The sequence below is a fragment of the Apteryx rowi genome, unplaced genomic scaffold, assembly GCF_003343035.1.
Source record: "Apteryx rowi isolate R43461 unplaced genomic scaffold, aptRow1 scaffold_631, whole genome shotgun sequence".
Lineage (NCBI taxonomy): Eukaryota > Metazoa > Chordata > Aves > Apterygiformes > Apterygidae > Apteryx > Apteryx rowi.
Genome location: NW_020450907.1, coordinates 311,811 through 335,788, shown reverse-complemented (window position 1 = coordinate 335,788; position 23,978 = coordinate 311,811). Strand labels below are relative to the sequence as shown.

Here is a 23,978-nt window from a genome sequence, read left to right as displayed (position 1 = left end):
GTTTTTAAAATTGCACTGTCAGTCTTTTGAACTTTTGAACTGGTTGGCCATTTAAGCTAGAAGAATGGCTGATTTCAAAAGTATTAAGTTCCTATATGTTTCATGAAGGTGGCTAGGTGGGTAGAGGGGGATGCTTTTAATATCCTCGTTGTGGCAGGTATATTGTGCCTTGCAGTGACGGGGGTGGGAAAAACTGGAGGTAAGCAGCAGTGGATCCACAGTGGGAAGCTGAAATTACTACAGAAGTGGAGGGAACTAGAGATAATATGGAGGAGAAAGAGGAGTAGAGGAAGGAGGAGCTGTGGTTTGGGCCAGGGGAAGGATGGTGGAGACAGACAGTGCAAATCCACAGGGAGCTGCATCGTTACTTATGCTCCTGGTAGAACATGTTAATCACCGGATGATTCTTTAAAATAAGTCACTGTGGGATGAGTGATATGCTTGCTTAAGTAAAAGCACTAGCGCGGTTGTGTATAGGTTCTCATACCACATTCCTCACTGCTCTAAGTGCCTTGCAGCAGTGCAACATGACTAATAAGGGTCATATGCTTCTGGCATGCTCATCTTCCTCCCTGAGGAAAAATGAATGTATGCAGCAGAACATCTGGATTTAGCAGAGTGTTACAGTTTGTGGAAGAAGGTTCCTCAGTGTACATGTTGCTAGTGGGCAGGGAAAGCAAAGTCAGATAAATATGACTTCCACCCAGAATGGAAGGTGGCAGAGGGGCACGATAGGCAGTTAAGCTTAAAATGACTTCTGCTCTCTTATCTACTTTTAATCAAATATTTTACTGTTTTACGGGGATTGATGTTTGATAAACCTTGATTGGGCAAAAAGTACCTACTTTTATAAACTAACTTTTTTACATTTGTGATCAATAAATGCAATGTCATTTAGGTAATCGTAATCATTTTTCACTTAAAGTATAGGTCCATGAGAGAGTTATGATTTTCGTAAGTATCATGATCGGTTTATGAGAACAAAGAGCAACACAAGAAAACAACACGGAAAAACTGATTTTAAGATTGCAGAGAGTGAAGGCTGTGGACCACATCTTATAGTGTCAGGCCAGACTGCACCCAGGGTTGACATTTCTTATGGATCTTATTTATTTTTACCATCCTGATTCTGGGGATGCAGCATGTAAGGCTAGGATGATTTTGTGAATAAGGCATGGTATTAGGATTTAAGAGATATGACTTTCATTCCTATCAATGTCCCAAGTTTTATCTGTAGTCATAAGCAAGCCAGTTAATCCACATGTGCTTAGTTTTTCCATTTGTTAAAAAGAAAAAAAAGGAAAATAGGAAAGAGAAAACAAGTTAACATTTTCTTTCTCCTATACACCTATAGAAGCATACACCTATATTGCTCAATGACTCTACAGCCACATGCTATCAGCAGTATAAAATAAAGTGACCACATTGCAACAGAGAAAGTTGACTCTATACAGAATTAAAATGAAGGCATTAAAAAATAGTTTTCTAATCTGATGTTTATACCATGGTAAGACTCACTAGAGTATAATAAAGCTCAATCATATGGAATGTAGTATAGTGGATTGAATTTCATAATTGCTAATAATAAGTAATCCTTCTGTCTCCAGGGTATATAGAAGGTTGAAAGGCAGCCAAAGCACCGCATTTTCATTGTGTCAATCTCCTTGGCAGTTCTCTGTGGAAGCACGCTGACGGGGAGGGAAGGAGGGAGGTTGGGAAAAGCCTGTGGGTATGTATGGCATTGCTGTCGGGTTCATAACTTACACAGATCCACTGAAAAGTGGGTGCACGGTGGCAGATGTTGCATATCCCCCTGTGACACTCCAGCATGGTATTCTTTTAACTCGGGGGACGAAGCGTTTCATTGCTCTCTCCCTCTCTTAATTTCATCTGTGGGCTCGTTTCACAGGAGTCTATTCTTACTCTTAATGCTTCTACATAATTTTCATGAATACTGGAAGTATAGAAAAGCAACGAGAGGAGAATAGACCCCTAAGCTTGGACTGTGTTTTTGCTGAGCTAAATTCCTGTTTTACCATTCATAAGCTCTCACTGTACAAAACCTGTGCTGCTGCTCTAAGATAAAATGTGTAGGTTTGGATTTCATTTTTCTAAGAAGCTGGATAATAGGCATAGAAATGATGCATATAGCAGCATATCAGAGTGGTTCTGTGTTATATTACTGCATTTGAAAGTAAAGCTAAAAGAGCAAGTCTTTTACCTTCTTCACTTTTCTTTAATCATTTTTTAGCATGCTGTGAAATAAAACATACTGTGTTATATAATTTTCTTCTTAAGTCACATTGCTCAACCCCATTTTTATTTATCTAGTAAAGCAGGAAGCCATGTCTGAGTGCATGTACTTTGGAGCTGGAGAGCCTGAGGATCAAGCTCATTTGATGTTCAGTTTACAGCCTTTTTTTCATTTCATTTTGCTGGGCTCTGTCTTCCCTTGTACTTTTCATAGAGTGATAAAAATCCTGGATGCCTCAGACACAAGGACAAACAAAACTGGATACATCCAGTTGTCTTCCTGCCACCTGTTGGCATGGTTCTTCTCGAGACCTGGCCTACTTTATCTCCTTGTAGTCTCCTGCTCGAGTAAAACACAGGTGTTCATAAAGCAGGCTATAAAGGTGGAGAGTTTACAATATAGAATCAAGAGCAACTTTTAGTAAAAGTTGATAGCATCGTCGTCTTACCCTAGCGTGCCACTAATGTCGTGGATGAGAGGAGTTAATCTGCACCTACTGCTGGCCACCAACACCAACAGCCTGGGAGAGGTCCTGAAGGGTCAATAGGGAGGAGATGTGTCAGGGCTGCAGGTTGTCCTCATCTTGTCCCAGATCCGTCTCTGTCATACGCACTGAATCAGTGGGATGGGAGAAGAGAAGTAGCGCTAACGGTAGTATCCTTTACACTTGAGTCTCAACAGAAGTCTTTACGGAGCGCAGCCAGGGAGAAATATTAACAGACACCTTTTATCTTTCAGTTTTGCATGCGGTTTTTGCTTTTAGTAGCTTGATTACACTTGGGTCATGTCCAAGCTTTTCTCTGTATCCCTGAAAGATTCCAAATTCCTTCTTCCAGAGTGAAAATTAGAGCGCTTTAATGACCCAGTGATGTGAAAAGCTGGGCATTTACTGAAAGGAAGCAAAGTGTCATATTCATTTTGTCATAGTGACCACAGTGTAAAAATTGTCAAGTTTGGAAATAAAAGCGTTCTTCTAACTACCATGTACGAGTTGGCTGCAATTCTGACTTGGTATCTGCAAGGCTTTCTTTCTAGGTTTTGCATTATAATGATTCTGCAGGCAGTATTTGCAGTGGGGCTGCTCAAGCTTGTGGCAGATTGTTACTGCCTGTAGAACTGGAAAATTCAGTTTTCCTTTAATTAGCGATTTTAAAGATGATGAAAAGCTGGTCAACCTCAGGGCTTCAAATATCATAGAAAAAATTAAGATGTGGGGGGGTTGCCTTTTTCCTAGCCAATAATTTAAAGCTTTCTCTGCAGTCATGGGACTTGCACATTTTATTTCCTAATGAAAACTGAGATTCAAAAGTTTGTGGCACTGGGAGGGAGACAGACTTTTGTGAGACTCATGATGAAATCACAAGACTGAGAAACAATACAAATAGGATCCGCTTAATCTCACCATAAATGTGCCATCTCTGAATGGTAATGGAAATAAAAAGTAATCCTAGGGTTTTTGTTTTTTTTCTAGCCGTGTATATAAGCATCTATGAGACTGAATATATTTTAGGACAGGTCTGCTGAATAAGAAAATAATATTTTTACACAGTCAGCTTTCATTCTAGCATTTCATTTTAACTTCACCCCATCCTTTTCAGTTCTGCAATGCAGTGTAATCCCTATTTTATTGGAGTACAGCATGTCTAAGTGAGATGCTGGCTTCATTGCAGGCAATGGTATTTTGCCATCCACATCAAGAAAACCAGGATCTCACCCTTGTTAACAGTAAAAATTATTTGAGAAAGAATCTCACAGGGGAATTAGATCATTGTACACAGGTAATTTATAAAGTTGCAGAAAATGTTTTAGATGTTATCAAAGTCCTAATGTATGTATGTTTGATGTATTATTACTCCGTGTTAAACTGATATTCAGTACGCATTCTGAAATTAAAGCAAAACAAGGCATATCTGAGCCTTTGGGAACAAGGGACCTTGGACCAAGAACATGTGTGTAAATCTAGCCCAAAGGTAGAGCTAAGGACTGAACACAATTTCAGAAGGGAATGTAACTTGTGCAGCTCCAGATTTCCAGCACCCTGATACTTCTGGCAAGCACAGAAGGTTTTTCAGTGAGCTCTGCTGCCCTGGACAAGCACAGAGGTCCATAAGCAAAGGCAAAAAAAAAAAAAGCATTTTTATTCTGCTTGGAGGATTTTGTTGTTAATATTTAAGTTAATGAAATGGGTGACCTATTGAATTATTTTTCTAACCCTTTATCCAACTTTAAAATGCATGAAAAATTCAATACTACTAACATAGCAAAAATGATTTAAATGTTGTGTGCTCACTGAGTGCATAATCAGCTGCAGTATATAGATAACTTTTCAGTTTGCTGCACAGAGATTTAGCTGTCCAACTTTGAGCTAAGTTAAAATAATGATGTACATTTTCCCATTTAATTTTAGATCCTATTTTTCAGTATATGGGTCAGCTCCTTAACCCAATCTTGCATTAGTCTTGTTGCAAGAAGCAGTTTTAGATCAATGATCAGGTCTTCCACACTTTTATTTCTTTAAAATACTGTCCCATAATTGAATTTTTTTTATATCTAGAAATACAGAGATGTCCAAAGACAGCTCTTGTCTTCTTGCAATATGCACAACAAAAGTTGTGTCTTCTCTCTTAAACAAATTATTGTGCTAGTGAGTATTTTATTGATAAATCTCTGATATTTTTCTTAATCTTTCAGGAATTATAGTGCTTAAAAGGAAAAGACAGTTGTTTTCTTCTCATCTTAGTTGTTAGGTTTAATAGGTTTTGCTATCATTCACTTACCCAATACCTTCTCTACAGTTGGGAAGAACATTTTGGCATGCTAGCCTGTGTCTTCATTTTTGCTTGGGGTGGGGGGAGGGAAGAAAACCTGCCTTGATTTTGAACTTATAATAGACTATATGAGCTTCTTTAAGCAAATCTTAATGAGTAATTCCTCAGTTGTATATCCTAGAAATATAATAGTAAGTTCTCATCCCAGTTTGCTCTCATGTGGAGTAGTCTGATGCCAATCAAATCCAGTTCTCTGACTGTTTTTTCAGATGTGTTGTGGGTAGCTAGTCTTGCTCCTGCTTTCTATTATGCATGTGTATGAACCTGATAATTTATATCAAAATACATGGGGTGTATGTGTGTGTATATGTAAACCCCATTTACACCCTTTCACGTACTTCTTCCAGGATTTTGGAATCAACTCAATGAATTGTGGCGATTCAAGTTTCATTATCCGTTCCATTTTATGCCATAAAACCTCAAACAGGCATATAGTTTGGGAAGTCAGTCAACATGTGTTTTTGGAAGATATTTCTGAGGGATTACAGCCAGCCCAGGTCTTGTCCATAGAACTCTCTGTATCTCGGGGAGGGGGATATGGAAATATATGGAAATCTCATTTGCCCTCAATTTATATTTGTTACAGGCTTTGTTAATACATTTTGTTACTACACGCACAAAGCAGAAATGTGGTCGTAGTTACAAGCATGAGTGCCTGTCTTGGCACAAATAGAAGCCATATTCTGGGAATATATCACGTAGCCTTTAGTCTTAACAGGAGGTATAAAGCAGGGATGTTGCTTAGCAAATACTACCTTCTTCCCTTCTCTGCTTTTAAGTGATATGCATGGAAAAGAACTTGGGCTAGTTTAGGCTGTTGCCTTTTTGGTGTCTATTGAAAAATAATTTCATGCAGATCTTACAGTAGACATTCTTCATTGTGCTTGTCAATTGTTTCACAGCTTTACACATATTTTAAATGAGATAGCTGGACTGGGCTGCTTTAGCATTTAAATGAAGCCAAATTAGTATTCTGTCAGCAAGCAGAAGGGGTTTTTATACTAGAAAGGTGTAGGAGGGAGATGGATAATGACGGGTGAAACTTGCTGATACAAACACATGCCATGTTTTCTAAAAAATATGAAATTCTGAACCACTGAAGCTTGTACATTGCTAGGCTGACCCTGGATGATTTTAACATATAAGCCTATTCTTGGGGTGTTACAAAATGTATTGGTAAAATAATACAGTGATAACACACAGGAGTAAATTTAGATATTTTGTAAGTATTTTTTGCCTCAAGACACCATAATCCCTTTCAGTTTTGACAGTAAGAAAACGTCACCTAATGGAGATTTCACAAGGTTTTTAGTGGCTAAAAAAAAATCAGAGGCACAATTTTAAAAATACCTAGCAGGAGCCTGTGTTCACAAAGGCATTTATTTCTTTAAAGCATTGTTGAACAGCCATTCTGCAAAATGCTTCATAATGGTAAAAAAAAATTTTCTCTGCCTATGTCTTGTGCATCCCAATAAAGAGCTAAGCAGTTATATTATGTTTGATAGTATACTAAATCATCATAGATCACAGCAAGGCGAGTTTGTTGCAGTACTCCTCGCAGCACCACTTGTTCAGAAGATTCACTGTACAGACTATGAAAGAATAGAAACGCATGTGGGTGTTTGTTCTGTTCTGTTTCAACCGTTTCCTAGAGGTGCAAAATAAGGACAGAGATTGCTGAAGAATGAGGCCGTTTCTTTCTGCAAGCTGGAGCACTTAGGTAGTTATCTCATAAGAGGCATATATGGTGGAAATTAAACATACATTCAAAATGTTCATTACACAGTTATTTCACTCCTTAAAAGGGGAGCAGATGCCTTTAAATCAAATCTGATTTTATTACTAAACCAACAGCTTCCTTTCCGTTTTTCCCCTTAGGCTTAAAAGCCTTAAGGCTTTTTTTACCTTATTTGTTAGTCAGCAGTTTTGGCTCATTCTTTAGTCATCATTTCTCCCCAGTGCCTCTGTCGTGGTCAGGGGGACAAGGTGGCAATGCAGTTGCAAAGGTGGATTAAACTACTGAGCTGGGTGGGAGGCTGTGAAGAAATAAAGTGGACCCGGAGCAAAGCTACAAGGTGAAAAGGAACTTGGGGTCTGCTGAGCTGAGAGCAAGATGTGAAGAGAGAGAGTGCGAGATTGACAAAGGAGAAGGAAGGACATGGAATTTGCAGAAAAGAAATAGGAAAATTATCTAAATAGCCAGAATAGACAAATCAAAAAAAAAAAAAAAAGTATTCTGATTTATCACAAATGCCTTATAGATATAACCTACTGGTATTCTTCAAATAGTTACCCTATAATTTTATTGTAAAATGTAAATCATCCATTAGCTATTTCCCATCTGATTACTATAATGACCTATTTTCAGGTCCTCCTGTTCTTCAGTGTTACTCAGCCTCTTCAAATTTCTGCTACTCAGTTTATCTATCATGGGTTCCAAATTCCCATTTCTCCTTATCATTTCAGGAGCTCATGCTGGTTGTATCTGCAGTTAAGAAGGGGATTAAAAAAAATTAACTTTTGCATTTTAAATAAAATATAATTCCTTGTACAGTTACAACTTAATTCTAGTTTTTTCCTTCTCTCGTCATCTTGTCATTTTTCAGTTTATGATTCGCATACAACGCTTTGCTATTTGCACGCCTTCCCCTTTGCTCACTGACCACTGCCCGGGAGGAATTTCAGGCCTGCATGAGATCTCTTCAGCTGAATCAGTTTTGCATTTGTCTGTAACTCAATGGTCAGCTTTAATTTTCTGCAGTTATAATGGGCTTTGAAGGTGCGCGTCGCTGGCTACGTGTCCTAGTGCTGAAGCATGCAGAGTGTGTTCGGCACAAGCCCAAGCGCGGCCCCATTGCAAATATGAAAATTTCCAGGTGCCTGTGGGCACACTACGCTCTGCGCAGCCTGTTTTCCAAGCTAGAACGTGGATTTTATTCCTAGGCTAACTACGAAGCTTCACAGCGTCTGCTGTTTTCTTTAGAAATGTTTGCTAACTTTGCATATCATTGCAAACCTTCAAGCTCGAAGAATCTGGAGAGCATTTCCCCTGTTGTCTGCGCTGTGCTTTGATGGGAGAACTGTGTTGCACTCTCCTAATATTGGTTCTGTCTCCCCAGCTCGCAGCAAGGCGGCGTGGCTGGCTTCTGATGTCTCCGTGGGAGTATTAGCACTTGGTAAATTACTTGTGATAGATATTAATTCAGAAAAGATCAGCTGTACCTATCTCGGACCAAATTAGTGTTAAACGGTGGAATGAGTTCCTGAAAATTAAAGAATTGCCCCCAGCTGACTAAGCCTGTTGCGTGTGATGCAGCCGCATAATATAAGATTTCAAAGAAAACACAGTCATTTACTTTCACTTTTGGGCAGATATTCGGTTTATTTATACTGTTGAATATCTATGACAAATCTACTTGAGAAAATATGAGCACAGATCATAAATGGAAAATATTTTATGATTCAAAAGTTCATGTTACAGCAGAAGCAAGTAAGAGTTTAAATGTCAGGGTTCTTAAAATAAAATAAAAGCCCCTACGATTTCTGCATCCAGATAATCACAAATACTGGAAGCATTCAAAAAAAAAAAAAAAAAGCAACTAGATGTGTGCATGAGTAATTGAGTTTCTAAAACTATACTTAATTAACAGTGACTGAATTTAGGCTCATTTATTCATTTGAAAAACCCCAAATGCTATTTAATTCTGTAGTTCCACTCAGAGATATATTTTAAGTCTGAATAAGTCATGTGAACATATCCCAAGTGGCCACATATTAGAAGACAGCAAATATGTTACACTATCATCCAATTGTCCGTAATAAAGGGTTTTTTTTCTCCTTGCTTGTCATTCATATAAATCTGCTCTTCTGATTTATTAGTAATCATAGTTCGCATGGTGATTTGGTATAAAGTGTTCATGACAGGATTTTTTATGTTATACTGGGTTAATTTGATCTATGTTGTAGCACGTTTGTGAAAAGATGATGTAGAAACTTATTTGGTTTCACAGTAATATTACTGATTAATATACCTAATATGATAAATTAATATATATAAGTAAATATACATATAAATAAATCTTTCTTCTTTCAAGTTTAAAATTTCAAGCTCTAGCAAAATTAAAGATCTGCAAATATGTCCCAAGAAAATGTGGATTTTTATGGCAATATTTCTAATGTGAAGGCTGATTATTTAATATTGTGGTAGCATTTGTTAGATAGGATTGAAATAGAGTACAATCTTGATAACTTTTAAATGGGCTGAATCCATTATATAAGACTTAATTGAAGAAATGTGAAAGTGATTTATTTTGGAAGTACAGATCACATGAGAGAATATAACAAGGGCTCTGAGAGCGTATTGCTGAATAGCAGTACTGAGGGAGTGATCTGGGCAGGAGGAGTGAAGCTACTGGATATTAAACTGAACATCAGTCAACAACATGACACAAAACGGGACACTGATATATGGATTTTGTGCATACTGACAAGAGTGGCATGAATTGAACTTTATAGATTTCTGTTCCCTCCTATGGTCCCCTTTATGCTTCAGCTGGGAAAATGTGCATACATGCAGGATTCTTTATGTCCAGCTAAAACAAATTTAGGGGAGAGCAATATTCTAGGTTAAAAAAAGTTTTGCGAAATTGTATGTATGTTATGATAAATGACTTGCAAAAGAAAACAAAAATTTGTGTTTTATATCATTTATTTTTAAAGCAGAAAATATTATGTATGTGTTTATATTGCTTTTTAGATGGGAGGAAGAGAATTGCTGGGGGTGTTTCTGCTCATTTTGTACATTAGAAATCACGGTCATGTCTTGCCTGGAAAACTTCTGACCAGATACCTAGTGTAATAAGCATGTTCCTTCTAGAGAGAACTAGATTGAGGTCATATGTATCTTTCTGCCAACATGTAAGTGGATGTTATAAAGGACATAATGATGAACTATTTTCATAAATCAATGAGGACAGAACAAGAGCTAGAGCAGAGCAAATTTAGGTTAAATATTCATAAACATAATTCAGGAATCAGAATGGTTAATCACTGGATCAAGGATATTTGCTAAACTACAATATTTAGAATTGTTAACAGGTATGACCAGGCAATGGGGAGGTTCTTGGCAATATTAAGAGTGGTTTGGGAATCATTATAGACATGATTCAGGGCCTTTGACTTCTTGCAATGTCTCTGATCTGCAGTGAGCTGCATACCCAGGTCTGCTAAGTCAGTTTGGTTTCATGCGGTCCAAGAATCTGCTCATGTAATGCTCTCTGCAAAATAACGACTGCTGGTGTTACACCACTGATGTGAAAATTGGAGAATGAACTCCTTAGCATCGTCTTTCCTTCCTTTGACTTCATTGCATGGGCCAGATGGGCCTACGGTAAAGAGCAAGAAAGGCAAAGCCTGACCCGTGGAGATTAGGTTTATCTTCTTTTTGAAGATTCCTTTGAAGAGAACTTTTTTCTGTTTTCAGGAACTTCTGAAAAGGATGAAAAAAAAAAATAGAGACAGAGCAGAGGTGAAGAAAACATGCTACATTACCCTGCATTAACAGCCCTCTGCAGCTCTTCTCACAGAAAAAAATCAACTAGAATTTATAGCAAAAAAGACTTTCCCATGATAATCCATCCACTGGTGGGTTTTGCCAGAATACTTCATCAATAATGTATCTGCCAAAACTGTGGAATTCAAAAAGATGCTCCCAGATATTCCTTTTAATTTAAAAAATAACTTTAAGGAAAACAAGTTTGAGATAAGCAATTCTTTGCTGTTATTTGTTGTTAAGAAGAAGTTAAGATTATCTTTTTTTAACTGTAGTGCAAAATCAGACTCCTATTTGGAGAGCCCTTCAGTACAGTTTGCCCACTTGCTTTGTGCTGATTTAGTTACATACAGAAATTTTTTTCTTATTTAAGCCAGACTAATGTTGAATGTTTGATGAAGGAATCTGCATAAGAAGATATGTATGATCTGAACAGCCTTATGACTTCAATTTATCTCAAATTGCACAGACAATAATCTTTTATGTTGGAAAGTGTCAGGTTGCCCGAAGCCACAAGCAAAGAACTTGCTTGAGCAGTTGATGGGTGAGTATCCTTGCCACTTTGTTTGTATCCTTTCATAACCCCACTTTTTTGATGGTGTTCCTTCCTGCTCTTACCTCAAGGCATAAAAGAAAGAGATATTTTGAGAAATGCTTTGCTGTCCCCTTGCTGCCCCCGGCAGAGTTAATCCAGCCGCCCTGCTGTGCTCGTAGAGCCTGTTCTCTGCCACCCACCAAGCTTTCTCCTCTCAGATTAAGAGTCAAAGGACAGCATGATGCCAGCTCTGCCTGTTGTAGTTTGCCATGGTGGTCATTGCCTTTTTTAAGACGGCAATAGTGTTGCTGCAGTTGTGATAATATAAAGGGTATAAACGAAGCAAGGATCTGAGGGAGAATTAGTAGCTTTTTTTAAAGCCACATAATATATATTTGGAAAAAAGGTTCAGAGCCTGAGAAGCCATGGCACAATCCAAACTGAATGTAGGTTAGACAAAATTGTTCTTAGTTTAAATTAATTATGTTAATCAATTAGGCTACTTGAAATAAAATGGTAAATAGCTGCAGTGGAGATGTGTTGGTAGCTTTTATATTTGTTGCTCCGGTGAATACTTTTTCCATTTGGTGTTTGTTCCTCTGGAATTTTGCTTGAAGGATGAGACTGGTGAAACTGGGCGGGGGGGGGGTGTTGAAATCTAGGAAGGGGTGCTGATACAATTTAATTCAACACAAGATTTTCTTCCAGAATCTGTAGTAATTGCTTTAATGAGTTTATACAAAGATTCCAAACCAGGATGGTATAGGATAACTGGGGAAATAGGGTTGATGGAGTTTTTTTTATTATTATACTAAAGCTATATACCATACTATAACCAATGTATATATGTGTATGCATAGATACATATATATGTATATCAGCAATAACTGAGAGCCTTCTTTATATCATGTTTTATATGTAGGTGCCTACTTCCTGTAAACTAATAAAATGGAGATTTTGAAAGAGGGACACATCCCAGTCAGAATAACACATGGTAGCCAAAACAGAATCAATGGCTCCTATACAAGTACATCACAAAATGTGACTTACTTCATCCAGTACACCAAATGATGTCAGAGAAAACTGTATGGCCGAGTCTGAACAGCCCCTATGCAGTAGAATGAATCCACACTGATGACTGATAAAAGACAGAAACACTCAGTTATGAGAAAAAAAAAAAAAGATTTTTCATTAAATGGCTGCCCTGTCTCTGACAGCTTCGTTTCAGTCCTCAAGGGGAAAATGATGAAAAACCTTTAACAGGCAAACTGGAAAACTAAATTTGGTAACTACTGAATACTAAAAAGTGGAGGATGATATAACATGGCTTCTGTTAAAGCATTGGCTTTAGGGCTCTTTGCAGACGTTTTGCTGCTAGGTACTCTCTTCTTTCAGGTGGCCCAGAGTGAGAGAGACCGTGATTCCTCTATAATAGATGCATTTCATGTTGGACTTACGCTGCTCAAAGTACCGGCTGCTGCCGAACAGGAAATTTCCACCCCCTCCGCTTTTCCCCATCCTTGATCAGATTTTCCTGCCCCTTTCCTTGTGCTTTTCTGCGGGCCAGTAAGGAAACACGTAAGGAGCTGCTCCCACAGAAAACTGCAGCCTTCCCACCTCCGGGGCACTGCTGCGGCATGGGGTCACTTCCCTGATGTCCCTGGGGGTTCACCTTGTTGCGCTTTGCTCCTTGCAAGGTAGCAGCCCCAACGTAGTTTTCATGAGACTTATAGGGCAATTTGCCTGTACTTTGATATCAGTGTATCAGGATGGTTTATGTCTGTGGGGCTCTGCTATCGTTTCAGTAGAGTAGCGTATCGACCTTGCCAGTGATGGCTCTTGTATCAAAAGTTACGAACGTTTTTCACATTTTTATCCTTGCAATTCTTCTACTGCCCTTTCCTTAAAAAAAGTGGGTAAATGTTCATGCTAGCAGTAGGGCAATGCACGAGCAAGTTTGTAACTCAGGCATGTTTAATGCTCTAGGGGGTGAGAGTGAATACCGACATCAGCATATATTTGGATTGGTGTGTGTGGTCGTTACTCTGGGTTTATTTCCACAACACGAAGCAGCCTGAGTGCAAATCATAGCTAGCCACTTTGCATCAGTTCTGCCTGAATTAGATATTCAAGGGTCAAGCCCATGCTGTCAACATGAATGTTTTACCGTTCAGAAAAATAATTTTACTAAATTGAAAATATTTTAATGCAATAATAACTGGGTCTTCAAGAATACACCTGACAACTTGTAAACATTTAGGGAAACTGAATACATTTTAAATAAAAATAACATTTTTTCTGATACTTGGTCCAGGTTCTCCTGTCCAGTATTTGGCTTGTCTATCTGTATCGCACACATGCCTTTTGCAGCAGTTGTGTATCTACGCAATGCTGATGATACAAAAATGTACAGAAGGGCCTGCATTAAATTCTAGTATTAGAAGGAGATATTTAGCACCACCTTAGGTTTTTCATTATTTTTATTACCATTTTTTACCAGTGTATAATTGCTTGATGTAGAAATACATAATCAATTTTCAATTCTAATATATTAATGTCTGTATAATTAACTGATATTATTTTGATATTATAGACTTTACCTTTTACTGACTGTGTTTGTTATAACTGTGAACTAGAGTAATCTGCATTTTTATTCCAAGCAGTAAAGGGTTATTTGCTTCTTTTGATATTATGGAGACAGTGTTTGTCGCTATAAGTTATTAGAGAACTTGAGCATGTAAAATACCTATTTATTTAGTAGATAAATGCCCCATTCTTTTAAAAGGCTAGAATTTTTTTTTTCTTTTTGTTTGGAATTAAATCTGTGATGAAATTGAATCAAGATCAGAAAAAGGATCTGTTTCACAGCTGTTAGAATTTTCTACAGAGATTTGTGTTTTATCTCCTAGATCTCTTTACACTATCTAGGCTTCATCTTTATATGCAGATTAGGTTGCTTTGCCGATAATGGCATTTTTAAAAAAGATAAATAAGTGATTAGCTCATTATGAAATGTGTTGTAGTACCAGGAACTTTAATTATAATTTATCTGCTGTGTAAGTAATCCTGCAAAATGTAATAGAATAACATATTGGCATTGCAATTGCTCTCTGGCAGTGCTATGTGACTAACGTGGAAGACCTTAAGGGGACTGGCCGGGAATAATATCGCTGGTCTCCACGACCACACATTTTCCAAATCTGATTTGAACAAGGAAGTATTGCTGTTGTTATTTCAACATAGAGGCAGAAACATAAGTCACTAGTGGAGAAATAGCCTAACAAGTCTATAATCTAGGACTGTATTTGGGAGTTTATTCCACCTTTCTAACTTTCCAATATTTTTTCCAAATACAGCCTGTGAAAATACTAGGAATATATAGTCACTTTATGTACAGACCTGCTTAGTGCTTGCTATGGCTTAGGTATATCATATTTTCAGCGTTGTCACTTAGAAAAGATGAGACTCTGTGTATATAATAGACTTTTAGGATTTCTGCTTTACATTTTTGTGAGCCTCATATATAATAAAAAATTGCTCACATGTAATATTTGTGCTTACATCTGAGGCTTATAAAACCATTAAACTGAGATATTTTTAAAAGACCATGGATTTAACTTCATTTTTAATTAAAAAAATTTGTTTTTAAAAAGTGGTTCATCATGTAGCCTGAGACACATCCTCAGGAGATAAAGTGAATATCATTATTGGCCAGGTCTAATTTAATTGTATTTTCCTGACTTTTATTAATGAAAAATTAAATTAATATTTTTCAGCTGAAATATTAAAGATTACCAGTTACAGGCACAAAATCACCATTATTATTTTATCTTTAATGGAACAAAAAGTGTTAGCACCAGATATATTCAGACACCCAGTTCTTATACTAATGAGAATTTTGAAAACGATTTAATGGCAAAATGATTTGTCCAGTAAAGTCAGGGCAAAAATTCCAATGACAGCAATAGTACCGAATGCTATCCAGAGAATTCTGCAAAAACTAGTAACACCTCCTGAGCCTGAATCTGACTTGGGATGGCAGTGACTTTACAGAATTGTAACACCACTGGTCCCATGGCAAGCTAATTTACAGCAGTGCAACTCAGATGAGAACGAGACCCCCCCTAATTCACAATTACTTTTACTTTGAGAAGACTTTTGGTCTTTGGCTTCTCTGTAGTTGCAGATCTGCAACTAAATTATATATTTTAGGGAAAAAAAGTCAGTTCCTCATGTTCAATGTATAGAAACAGGACTTGTTAAGCAACCATCTGTCTTTGTGAAATGCTGTCACCAAGACAACTGACATCTGTTTCCAGTTGGCTAATTAATTCAGGGGGATAATGACACATATTGCATATCATTTATAGTCCCTTACAAGTCTTTTCATATACATAAAAAATAATTGTTTCCATTGCAATTGTGCAAACCAGGGAAGTCTTGCATCTACCAGGGCTGCAACAACTCTGATAGATACTCTGATCTGCAACAACTCTGATCAGAAACTCTGATCTCGAGAACTTTCTTCTGCTGCCCGAGGGGGGAAAGGGGCAAGAGAGGTGCAGAACGTGCCTTTTTCCACAGCTCTCGGTCACTTTGGAGCTGGGACTGACCCCACAGGGCCTCGATCCTTTGCAGAGGACAAGATTAACAAGATGACTTGGCAAATGAGGCTTCTGCATATGCAGCACCCCCAACAAGCTTTAGCACAGCTAGAGGAGTGGGGCATGGGCTCATTTTATCAGCTCTGCAATTTAGTGATAGTAGTCACTTTTATGAAAGTTTAATGACTCAGCCATATTTATCTTTCAAAATACACCATTATTATACCATATAATGGAAATCTTGGTCAGCATGATATTTTTTTGGTGAACTTCTGATCAGAGTTATATATGGTAACAAGCCTGGTTTGCTTCCTTTTCTCAAGCAGGGTAGCATTCTTCTTTTATTATTGTCTTTGCCATACCCTGGTGGTATGACCTGAATCCGGTATTCAATGTCAAAGTTTATTTAAAAAAAAAAGCTCAATATAACTATTTTATTTAAAAATTGTAGTTTTGCATTTTTGATTAAATATACAAAACTATATTGATCTGAGAGCTGTAGCAGCTCACAAGAGACCTGAGGATTTAAGGAGCTAAGATTTTCCTGAAGTAACTGTCAATCTACCATGTAACACTGGAGTTATATGGATAGGATCTGTCAAAGTTTGCGCTAAGGTGTTATCCACATTGAGGATTTATACAGTAAATGTATTTAGATCCATTTTCAAACTTTTAATTAAATCAACCATGACAGTCAGGTAACCAGGACTGATTGGTCTGAGCTAGCTTCATGGGGATTCTGGGCACTATCGTGTTTTAGGGGCTACTTTGTGGAAGAAAAGTGGTAATAATCAATGTATTCTTTATTCACCATTCCAGAATAGCCAGGAGTTTCTTCTAAGATAATCAGCAGTAAAATGGTTAATGACATTGCATTTATCTAGTGTTTCTGGCTGCTTACCTGCAGAAGTAGGAAGATCGCACCTTGTTGGTTTTTATTTACCTGTTTTCCTTCGTAGCCCTAAATGTTAGGGTCATTTCCTAATTAAATGAAGCTTAAATTCCAGAGTGTCTGATACTGCCACTAGAAAATTACTAGTGCTATTCTGATCTCTCTCTAGTTTTCCACTTTGTAGCTAGTTCCTAGCATCTGACTATCACTGCGTGATTACTTAGTCCAGACTTCTTGCACTACTGTGGTACTAATTCTGCCCCACATAGTAACTTTTCAGATTATTTCAAAACAAAAGGAATTGATATCCTGAATTGTAGTGATCTTTATAATGCCTATTTAAAATTTTGAATAATTATAAAAATACAGTATCAGATCGTATTTTTCAATCAGAATAAAAGACTAGGCAGAAGGTTATTGCAGAAATAATGCTTAGTTTTAGATGGAATGACTTGTTCATTCCAGCATCTGCACATATGTAGTCATCAGGGAGTTACTGGGCTACATGTGTTTGTTTTTTAAAACATCTGTCAACTAAGTCGAAAATCTAAGTGCAAAATGTTATATTGGTTACATTTGTGGATTTCTTACATTTCCTGGTGGAATTTCATTTTGTATACTAATCATTGGAGAATATGGAGATAAAAATAGGATTAAATCTGTGTGCATGTGTCAACTTTGGACAAATGACTTGCCCTGTCTCCTTTAATTGTATTACAGTATAAGCAAGTAAGTTATGCCTATTCAAGTTACAAGTTGAGGTTGCTTTATTTTGCCTCAGGTATCATACTGCCAGTGAAGAAAGAGGCTTATCATGTACATGCTGCCTTTGTCCCGGTAATGAAATATAGGCTGTGCAGAGCCTTAAGCTACTCTAACAGTTTCATGACATGATCTAGCTAATTATTGCAGCCACATTGCAAAACTCATTTCACTTTCTTGTATGAAGTAGGCTACAAGCCGTTTGACCAAATGCTTTGTTGCATAGCACTTAGGTGCATTGTATTGTTGTCCCTATAGTTGTGTTACTGTGTTTCACTATTACCTGGGATAGAAAATATTCATGGGGAACTAACTTGCAGGCTAAATAAGTGCAGACTAATAGCTATTTGATACACAGGCATACCTTGGAGATATTGTGGGTCGGGTTCCAGACCCCTGCAGTAAAATGAATATTGCAATAAAGCAAGTCACACAAATTTTTTGGTTTCTCAGTGCATATAAAAGTTATGTTTACACTATACTGTAGTCTATGAAGTGTGCAATAGCATTATGTCTAAAAAAAATGTACATATCTTAATTAAAAAATACTTTATTGCTAAAAAATGCTAACCATCATCTGAGCTTTCAGGGAGTTGTAATCTTTTTGCTGATGGAGGGCCCTGCCTCGATGTTGATGGCTGCTGACTGATCAGGGTGGTGGCTGCTGAAGGTTGGGGTGGCTGTGGCAATTTCTTAAAATAAGACAGCAGTGAAGTTTGCCGCATCGATTGACTCTTCCTTTCACAAAGGATTTCTCTGTAGCATGAGATGCTGTTTGATAGCATTTTACTCACAACAGAACTTTCAAAATTGGAGTCAATCCTCTCAAACCCTGCTGCTGCTTTATCAGCTAAGTTTATGTGATATTCTAAATGCTTTGTTGTCATTTCAACAGTGTTCACAGYATCTTCACCAGGAGTAGATTCCATCTCAAGAAACCACTTTCTTTGCTCATCCATAAGAAGCAACTCCTCATCCACTAAAGTTTTATCATGAGATTGCAGCAATTCAGTCACATCTTCAGGCTCCACTTCTAATGCTAGTTCTCTTGCTATTTCCACCACATCTGCAGTTACTTCCTCCAGTGAAGTCTTGAACCCCTCAAAGTCATCCATGAGGGTTGGAATCAACTTCTTCCAAACTCCTGTTAATGTTGATATTTTGACCTCCTCCCATGAATCACAAATGTTCTTAATGGCATCTAGAATGGTGAATCCTTTCCAGAAGGTTTTCAATTTACTTTGCCCAGATCCATCAGAGGAATCACTCTCTATGGCAGCTATAGCCTTACAAAATGTATTTCTTAAATAATGAGACTTGAATGTCGAAATTACTCCTTGATCCATGGGCTGCAGAATGGATGTTGTGTTAGCAGGCATGAAAACAACATTAATCTTGTTGCACATCTCCATCAGAGCTCTTGGGTGACCAGATGCATTGTCAATGAGCAATAATATTTTGAAAGGAATCTTTTTTTCTGAGCAGTAGGTCTCAACAGTGGGCTTAAAATGTTCAGTAACCCATGTTGTAGACAGATGTGCAGTCATCCAGGCTTTGTTGTTCCATTTATAGGGCACAGGCAGAGCAGATTGAGTGTAATTCTTAAGGGCTCTAGTATTTCAGAATGGTAAATGAGCATTGGCTTCAGCTTAAAGTCACCAGCTGCATTAGCCCCTAACAAGAGAGTCAGCCCATCCTTTGAAGCTCTGAAGCCAGGCATTGACTTCTCCTCTCTAGCTATGAAAGTCCTAGATGGCATCTTCTTCCAATAGAAGGCTGTTTCGTCTACACTGCAAATCTGTTGTTTAGTGTAGCAGCCACCTTCATCAATTCTCTTAGCTAGATCTTCTGGAGAACTTGCTGCAGCTTCTACATCAGCACTTGCTGCTTCACCTTGCACTTTTATGTTATGGAGACAGCTTCTTTCCTTAAACCTCGTGAACCAAGCTCTGCTAGCTTCAAACTTTTCTTCTGCAGCTTCCTCACCTCTCTCAGCCTTCACAGAATTGAAGAGAATTCGGGCCTTGCTCTGGATTAGGCTTTGGCTTAAGGGAATGTTGTGGCTGGCTTGATCTTCTGTCCAGACCACTCAAACTTTCTCCATATCAGCAGTAAGGCTGTTTTGCTTTCTTACCATTTGTGTGTTCACTGGAGTAGCACTTTGAATTCCCTCAAGAACTTTTCCGTTGCGTTCACACCTCGGCTAACTGTTTTGCACAAGAGGCCCAGCTTTTGGTCTGTCTTGGCTTTTGATGTGCCTTCTTCACTTAGCCTCATCATTTCTAGCTTTTGATTTCAAGTGAGAGACATGCGACTCTTCCTTACCCTTGAACACTTAGAGGCCATTGTAGGGTTATTAATTGGCCCAATTTCAATATGATTGGGTCTCAGGGAATAGGGAGGCCCGAGGAGAGGGAGAGAGACGGGGGAATGGCTGGTTGGTGGAGCAGTCAGAACACACACAACATTTATCGATTAAGTTCAACGTCTTATATGGGCGCAGTTCGTGGCGCCCCAAAACAATTACAACAGTAACATCCAAGATCACTGATCACAGATCACCCTAACAGATATAATAATAATGAAAGAGTTTGAGATATTGCGAGAATTACCAAAACGTGACACAGAGACACGAAGTGAGCACATGCTGTTGGAAAAATGGTGCCGATAGACTTGCTCAACGCAGGGTTGCCACAAACCTTCAATTTGTAAAAAAACACAATGTCTGCGAAGTGCAGTAAAACAAGGTATGCCTGTACAACATCAAGCTGATTCTAAGATACTGCCATAGGCAACTTTACCATTGCACACTATTGACCTATATTTGTGATACCTGACATTTTTGATAAATACTGTCAAGGATAATCCAACACAGAACAAGTTTTCAGAGTTTCAGGAAGTTTGCTAAACTCTCATAATTCAAATATAGAAGTGTTTCAGAAAATAATATTTTATATTTGTAAGTCGATTAGGAAGTTTTCCAAGTAAGAAAATTACTAGAGCGTCTATTTTCAGAAGAATACAAACTGTCTTCATTTAACAGAGTATGTAGTCTGAACGAGTAAATAGATCTGCCTATTGGTTGAGGACCATACGTTTCTGTAGGATGCATCTTTAAATCCCTACCACTTCAGATCTGGAGTGACCACCATTTTAGTGGAAGAACAAAATGTGGAATAAGCTTAGCAGTATTGATGGTGTTAAAGATCTGTATAGTTTTCAAACTGAGCACAATTTTTAAATAATATAACCACGTAGACCTGTCTCCTGATCTCTTAAGTGCTAAGTCCCACAAAACTCGTATCCTTTTCTCTTATGTTATTCAATAGCTTTGTGTGGATTCCTTTGTCTGGGTTTGATATGGCTAATAAGGCATTCAAAGCATTGAGGACCTCAAAAAGGCCCAAGAACTGTAGATTGACTTAAAAATCTCCGGATAAATGCTGTTGATGACAGGAAGCATTATGAAAGAAACTAGCCCACTGACATGCGTTACCTGAGTAATGCTTAAAGCAGCTGTAGTTCCTTCAGGTATTTCATATAGCTAAATACTGAGATAAACCGTGCACTCTTCTGCTTAACGTTCAGTGGAAACTGAATACATAACTAGGTGTCTCTTGCATGCCCCTGCCACTCCAGCGTGTGCTGTGCTATCTCAGCTTGCCTAATACTTCTACAGATTTATGCTAATATGAGAGAACATGAGAGGCTTGTGGGACTCTGCTGCTTGGCTCTGCCATCAATCTGCAAGGTCCACAGCAACCCTGAGAGCTGCCTTTTGGAGGAAGACCTTCATCTGTTTCATGTCATTGCCCATCACTTTATAGACGCAGGCCAACAGGATATTCTTGATGTTCAACAATATCAGATAGTGCAGAGAAATCCAGCAGAGTGAGTGTGAACAGCATTCACCTGCCGGTGGATGGGAGGATTCATCCACCGGAGTAATGACTGTGTGTTGCCATCCCATGCCCTGAGATACTGGATGTAAGAAATCGTACTGGGGAGTTGTTTCTTTTGTTTGCTTGTTTGTTGAATAGTAGTTCTTAGTGGTATTGCTTAAACTGAGGTAGCTGGTCACTTAAGAGGCAGCATCTTTGGGTTTTTGGGAGACTATTCCTCTTAGGTTGAGTGAGAAATTCCTCTCAACTGAAGGGTGTTGACACACAGTGGTCCTAAATATAGTGGAAGCTACTGTCTTCTGAGAGTGAACGGAGACAAGTGTGGCGTTTAAAACCATATACAGGCTGGATGAATTATGTGAGGATACTGCTGTTTGCAGAGCAGAGGCTTACTGCTATGCTTAAATGTTGCTTTACACTTTGAAGCAATTGTAGCCATTAATATTATCAAAATGTTTTTTTTGCCACTAATGCTTAAGTTTCCAACTTTCTCCTTCTGCCCTCTCTGTTTTTCTGAGAGCAGTGGTGCTTTTGGATGTGGTAGGAATATGAAGGGATAAAAAGGAAGAGTATTGTAGTAAATTTGTAACACTTGCTCAGCAGTGTTTTGGGAATTTGGACAGATGCAAGGTATTTGAACCAGCCCACTGATGGTAATATTTATGTGCAAGCAAGATTTTTCATCGTACCTCGTAAAAGTAGTAGACTGCCAGGGCAAAATCTGGGGGATATGTCTATCCTGTGTTTCTTACGTGTACATGAGTCTACATGATAATGATAACTGCACATAGTTCAGAGATTACCTACAAAAGGCATGGTGCCATATGGCCATAAAGGCATCATTTAAAAGAATGATATCTTTTATTCATTTTGCAGTTCTTTTTCTCCCTTCTCACCCTCTCGAACCATTACCTGGCTGTTCCTCACTCTGTGATCCCCAGTGTCAGCATCCTTCCCATCCTTGTGAATCTCTTTAATCCTCATCACTCACTTGTTGTCTGCATCTCTATGTTTTCTTCTCCAGTTTCCCCCTTCCATTGCTCCTGCTCTGCTGCTTTCTCTTCCTTTAAAGAAAAGGTTTAAAGAAAAAAAGGCTCCACTCCGAAAGGATGTTCATTTAATGAGTATAATGTGTTCTTTTTAAACAGATATTTTTGTTCCTTTCTCAGGTCTTAAAAATTAGCTTGATTGGCCACCGGAAGCGCGTTCTGGCCTCCTTGGGAGACAGGCTTCACGAAGATCCTCCTCAGAAACCACCTCGCTCAATAACCCTCAGGGTGAGTCCCCGTGGAAATTTGTTTGCATTTCTTGACAAGGCAGCCAGCATTTCCTAAGGATCACATGAAAAGAGCAGCCACTTAAAGCGGGACTCAGCTTCTCTCGCTTCAGACACTTGCAGTGGGGATGTCTTCAGCTGACCTGCTCCTTCACAGCTCCCTTTGTAGTCAGTGGAGACAAAATGACATTTTTACTGTGTGATTCATCTGACCTGTTAAACTAGCTCAGAAGTAGATGTTGGCAAGCTGCGTGTCTACGCTTGTCCATAGGAATCCCAGCCCCCATGACTGACATTGCGGAAGAAGAGTTCCCATTTTCCTTTCACGTTTTCAAAATGCTTACTTTGCAGACACATGCTTTATGCTTTCTGTAAAGAGAGCCTCTTGAAACTGTTGAGATACAAATGCCATCGAGATTTCTTCTTCTTACTTCTGTGTATCAAAAGTTTCCTGTCGTTTTTATATTTCGTTAATATTCCCTCCTTCAGAGCCATTGTTACAATGTCCCTGGGGTTCTTCCACACTTGCCCAGTTTTAATCTCCTCTCATTACACCAGCTTCACTTGGTTTCTGTGTTCCAAAATTTGTGCTTCCTTGCTGCCTGTTATCCTTATTGTGTTGTGGTCCAATGGCCCATTCCTACTGTGTTCTCTCCAAGGGAGTTTAAATTCATGAACACTTTATTTTGATAGTTTAGGTCAGATTTTTTGCATTTGATTGTATTTGATTGTTTTCACGGGGCTGCTTTTTGGACTGGAATCTCATTTGGGACTGGATTTCCAAATCTCAGAGGTCACTGTGTGCTCCCAAACTCTATTTCCTAGTGGAAAGAGAAATAGAGAAAGACAGAATGGGGGCTGGTTTTTATGACCTTATTTTTACATACACTTATTATTTCTGTGACCAGCCTGTTTTCACTCTGCTTATGCTCAAATGCCACATAATGCAAACATTTCCAAACATCTCAGATCCCCCCCACAAAAGCAGTGTATTTGTAATGTCATGTTGAAAAAAGTGTCACTAGTCTATGATGTTCTGCTCTAAGGGACTTTGCACAAATGTATGGATATTTTTCTTGTATTTTGTATTTGGATGTATTATGTGAACTGTCTCCTGGTGCATGGCAGGTGTTAAAATACTCCCAGGAAAGAGGAATAATTTGCCAGCTTTTTGAAAGTTGCACATTTTTGTTCAATGGTTTCAGTGCCTTGGACAGGGGAATTAGTTCCTCTTCAGCAGGTGGGAAAGTTTCCACAGCCTACTTTATTGGTTAGCATTGTATATTCTCAGCTAATAGCAAGGAGAAAACTGGATGTCCTCCATCTGTAGTCAAAATGATAAAAAGTAGTCTGCTGCTCCACAGCTAGAACTAC

General features: G+C 38.4%; 1 protein-coding gene across 6 annotated transcripts in view; it reads left to right on the top strand.

The window, feature by feature from the left end:
- The window catches only part of LOC112974842 (ankyrin repeat and sterile alpha motif domain-containing protein 1B-like), a 201,465-nt gene that overhangs the window by 125,673 nt on the left and 51,814 nt on the right, over positions 1–23,978 (top strand). For 5 of the 6 annotated variants that reach the window (XM_026084224.1, XM_026084223.1, XM_026084222.1 and 2 more), the window contains exon 4: positions 22,498–22,605. The exons of the other annotated variant lie outside the window; for it this stretch is intronic. In XM_026084224.1, the coding sequence (XP_025940009.1) occupies positions 22,498–22,605 (108 nt within the window). The remainder of the gene's footprint in view (positions 1–22,497; positions 22,606–23,978) is intronic. 6 annotated transcript variants of the gene reach the window in all.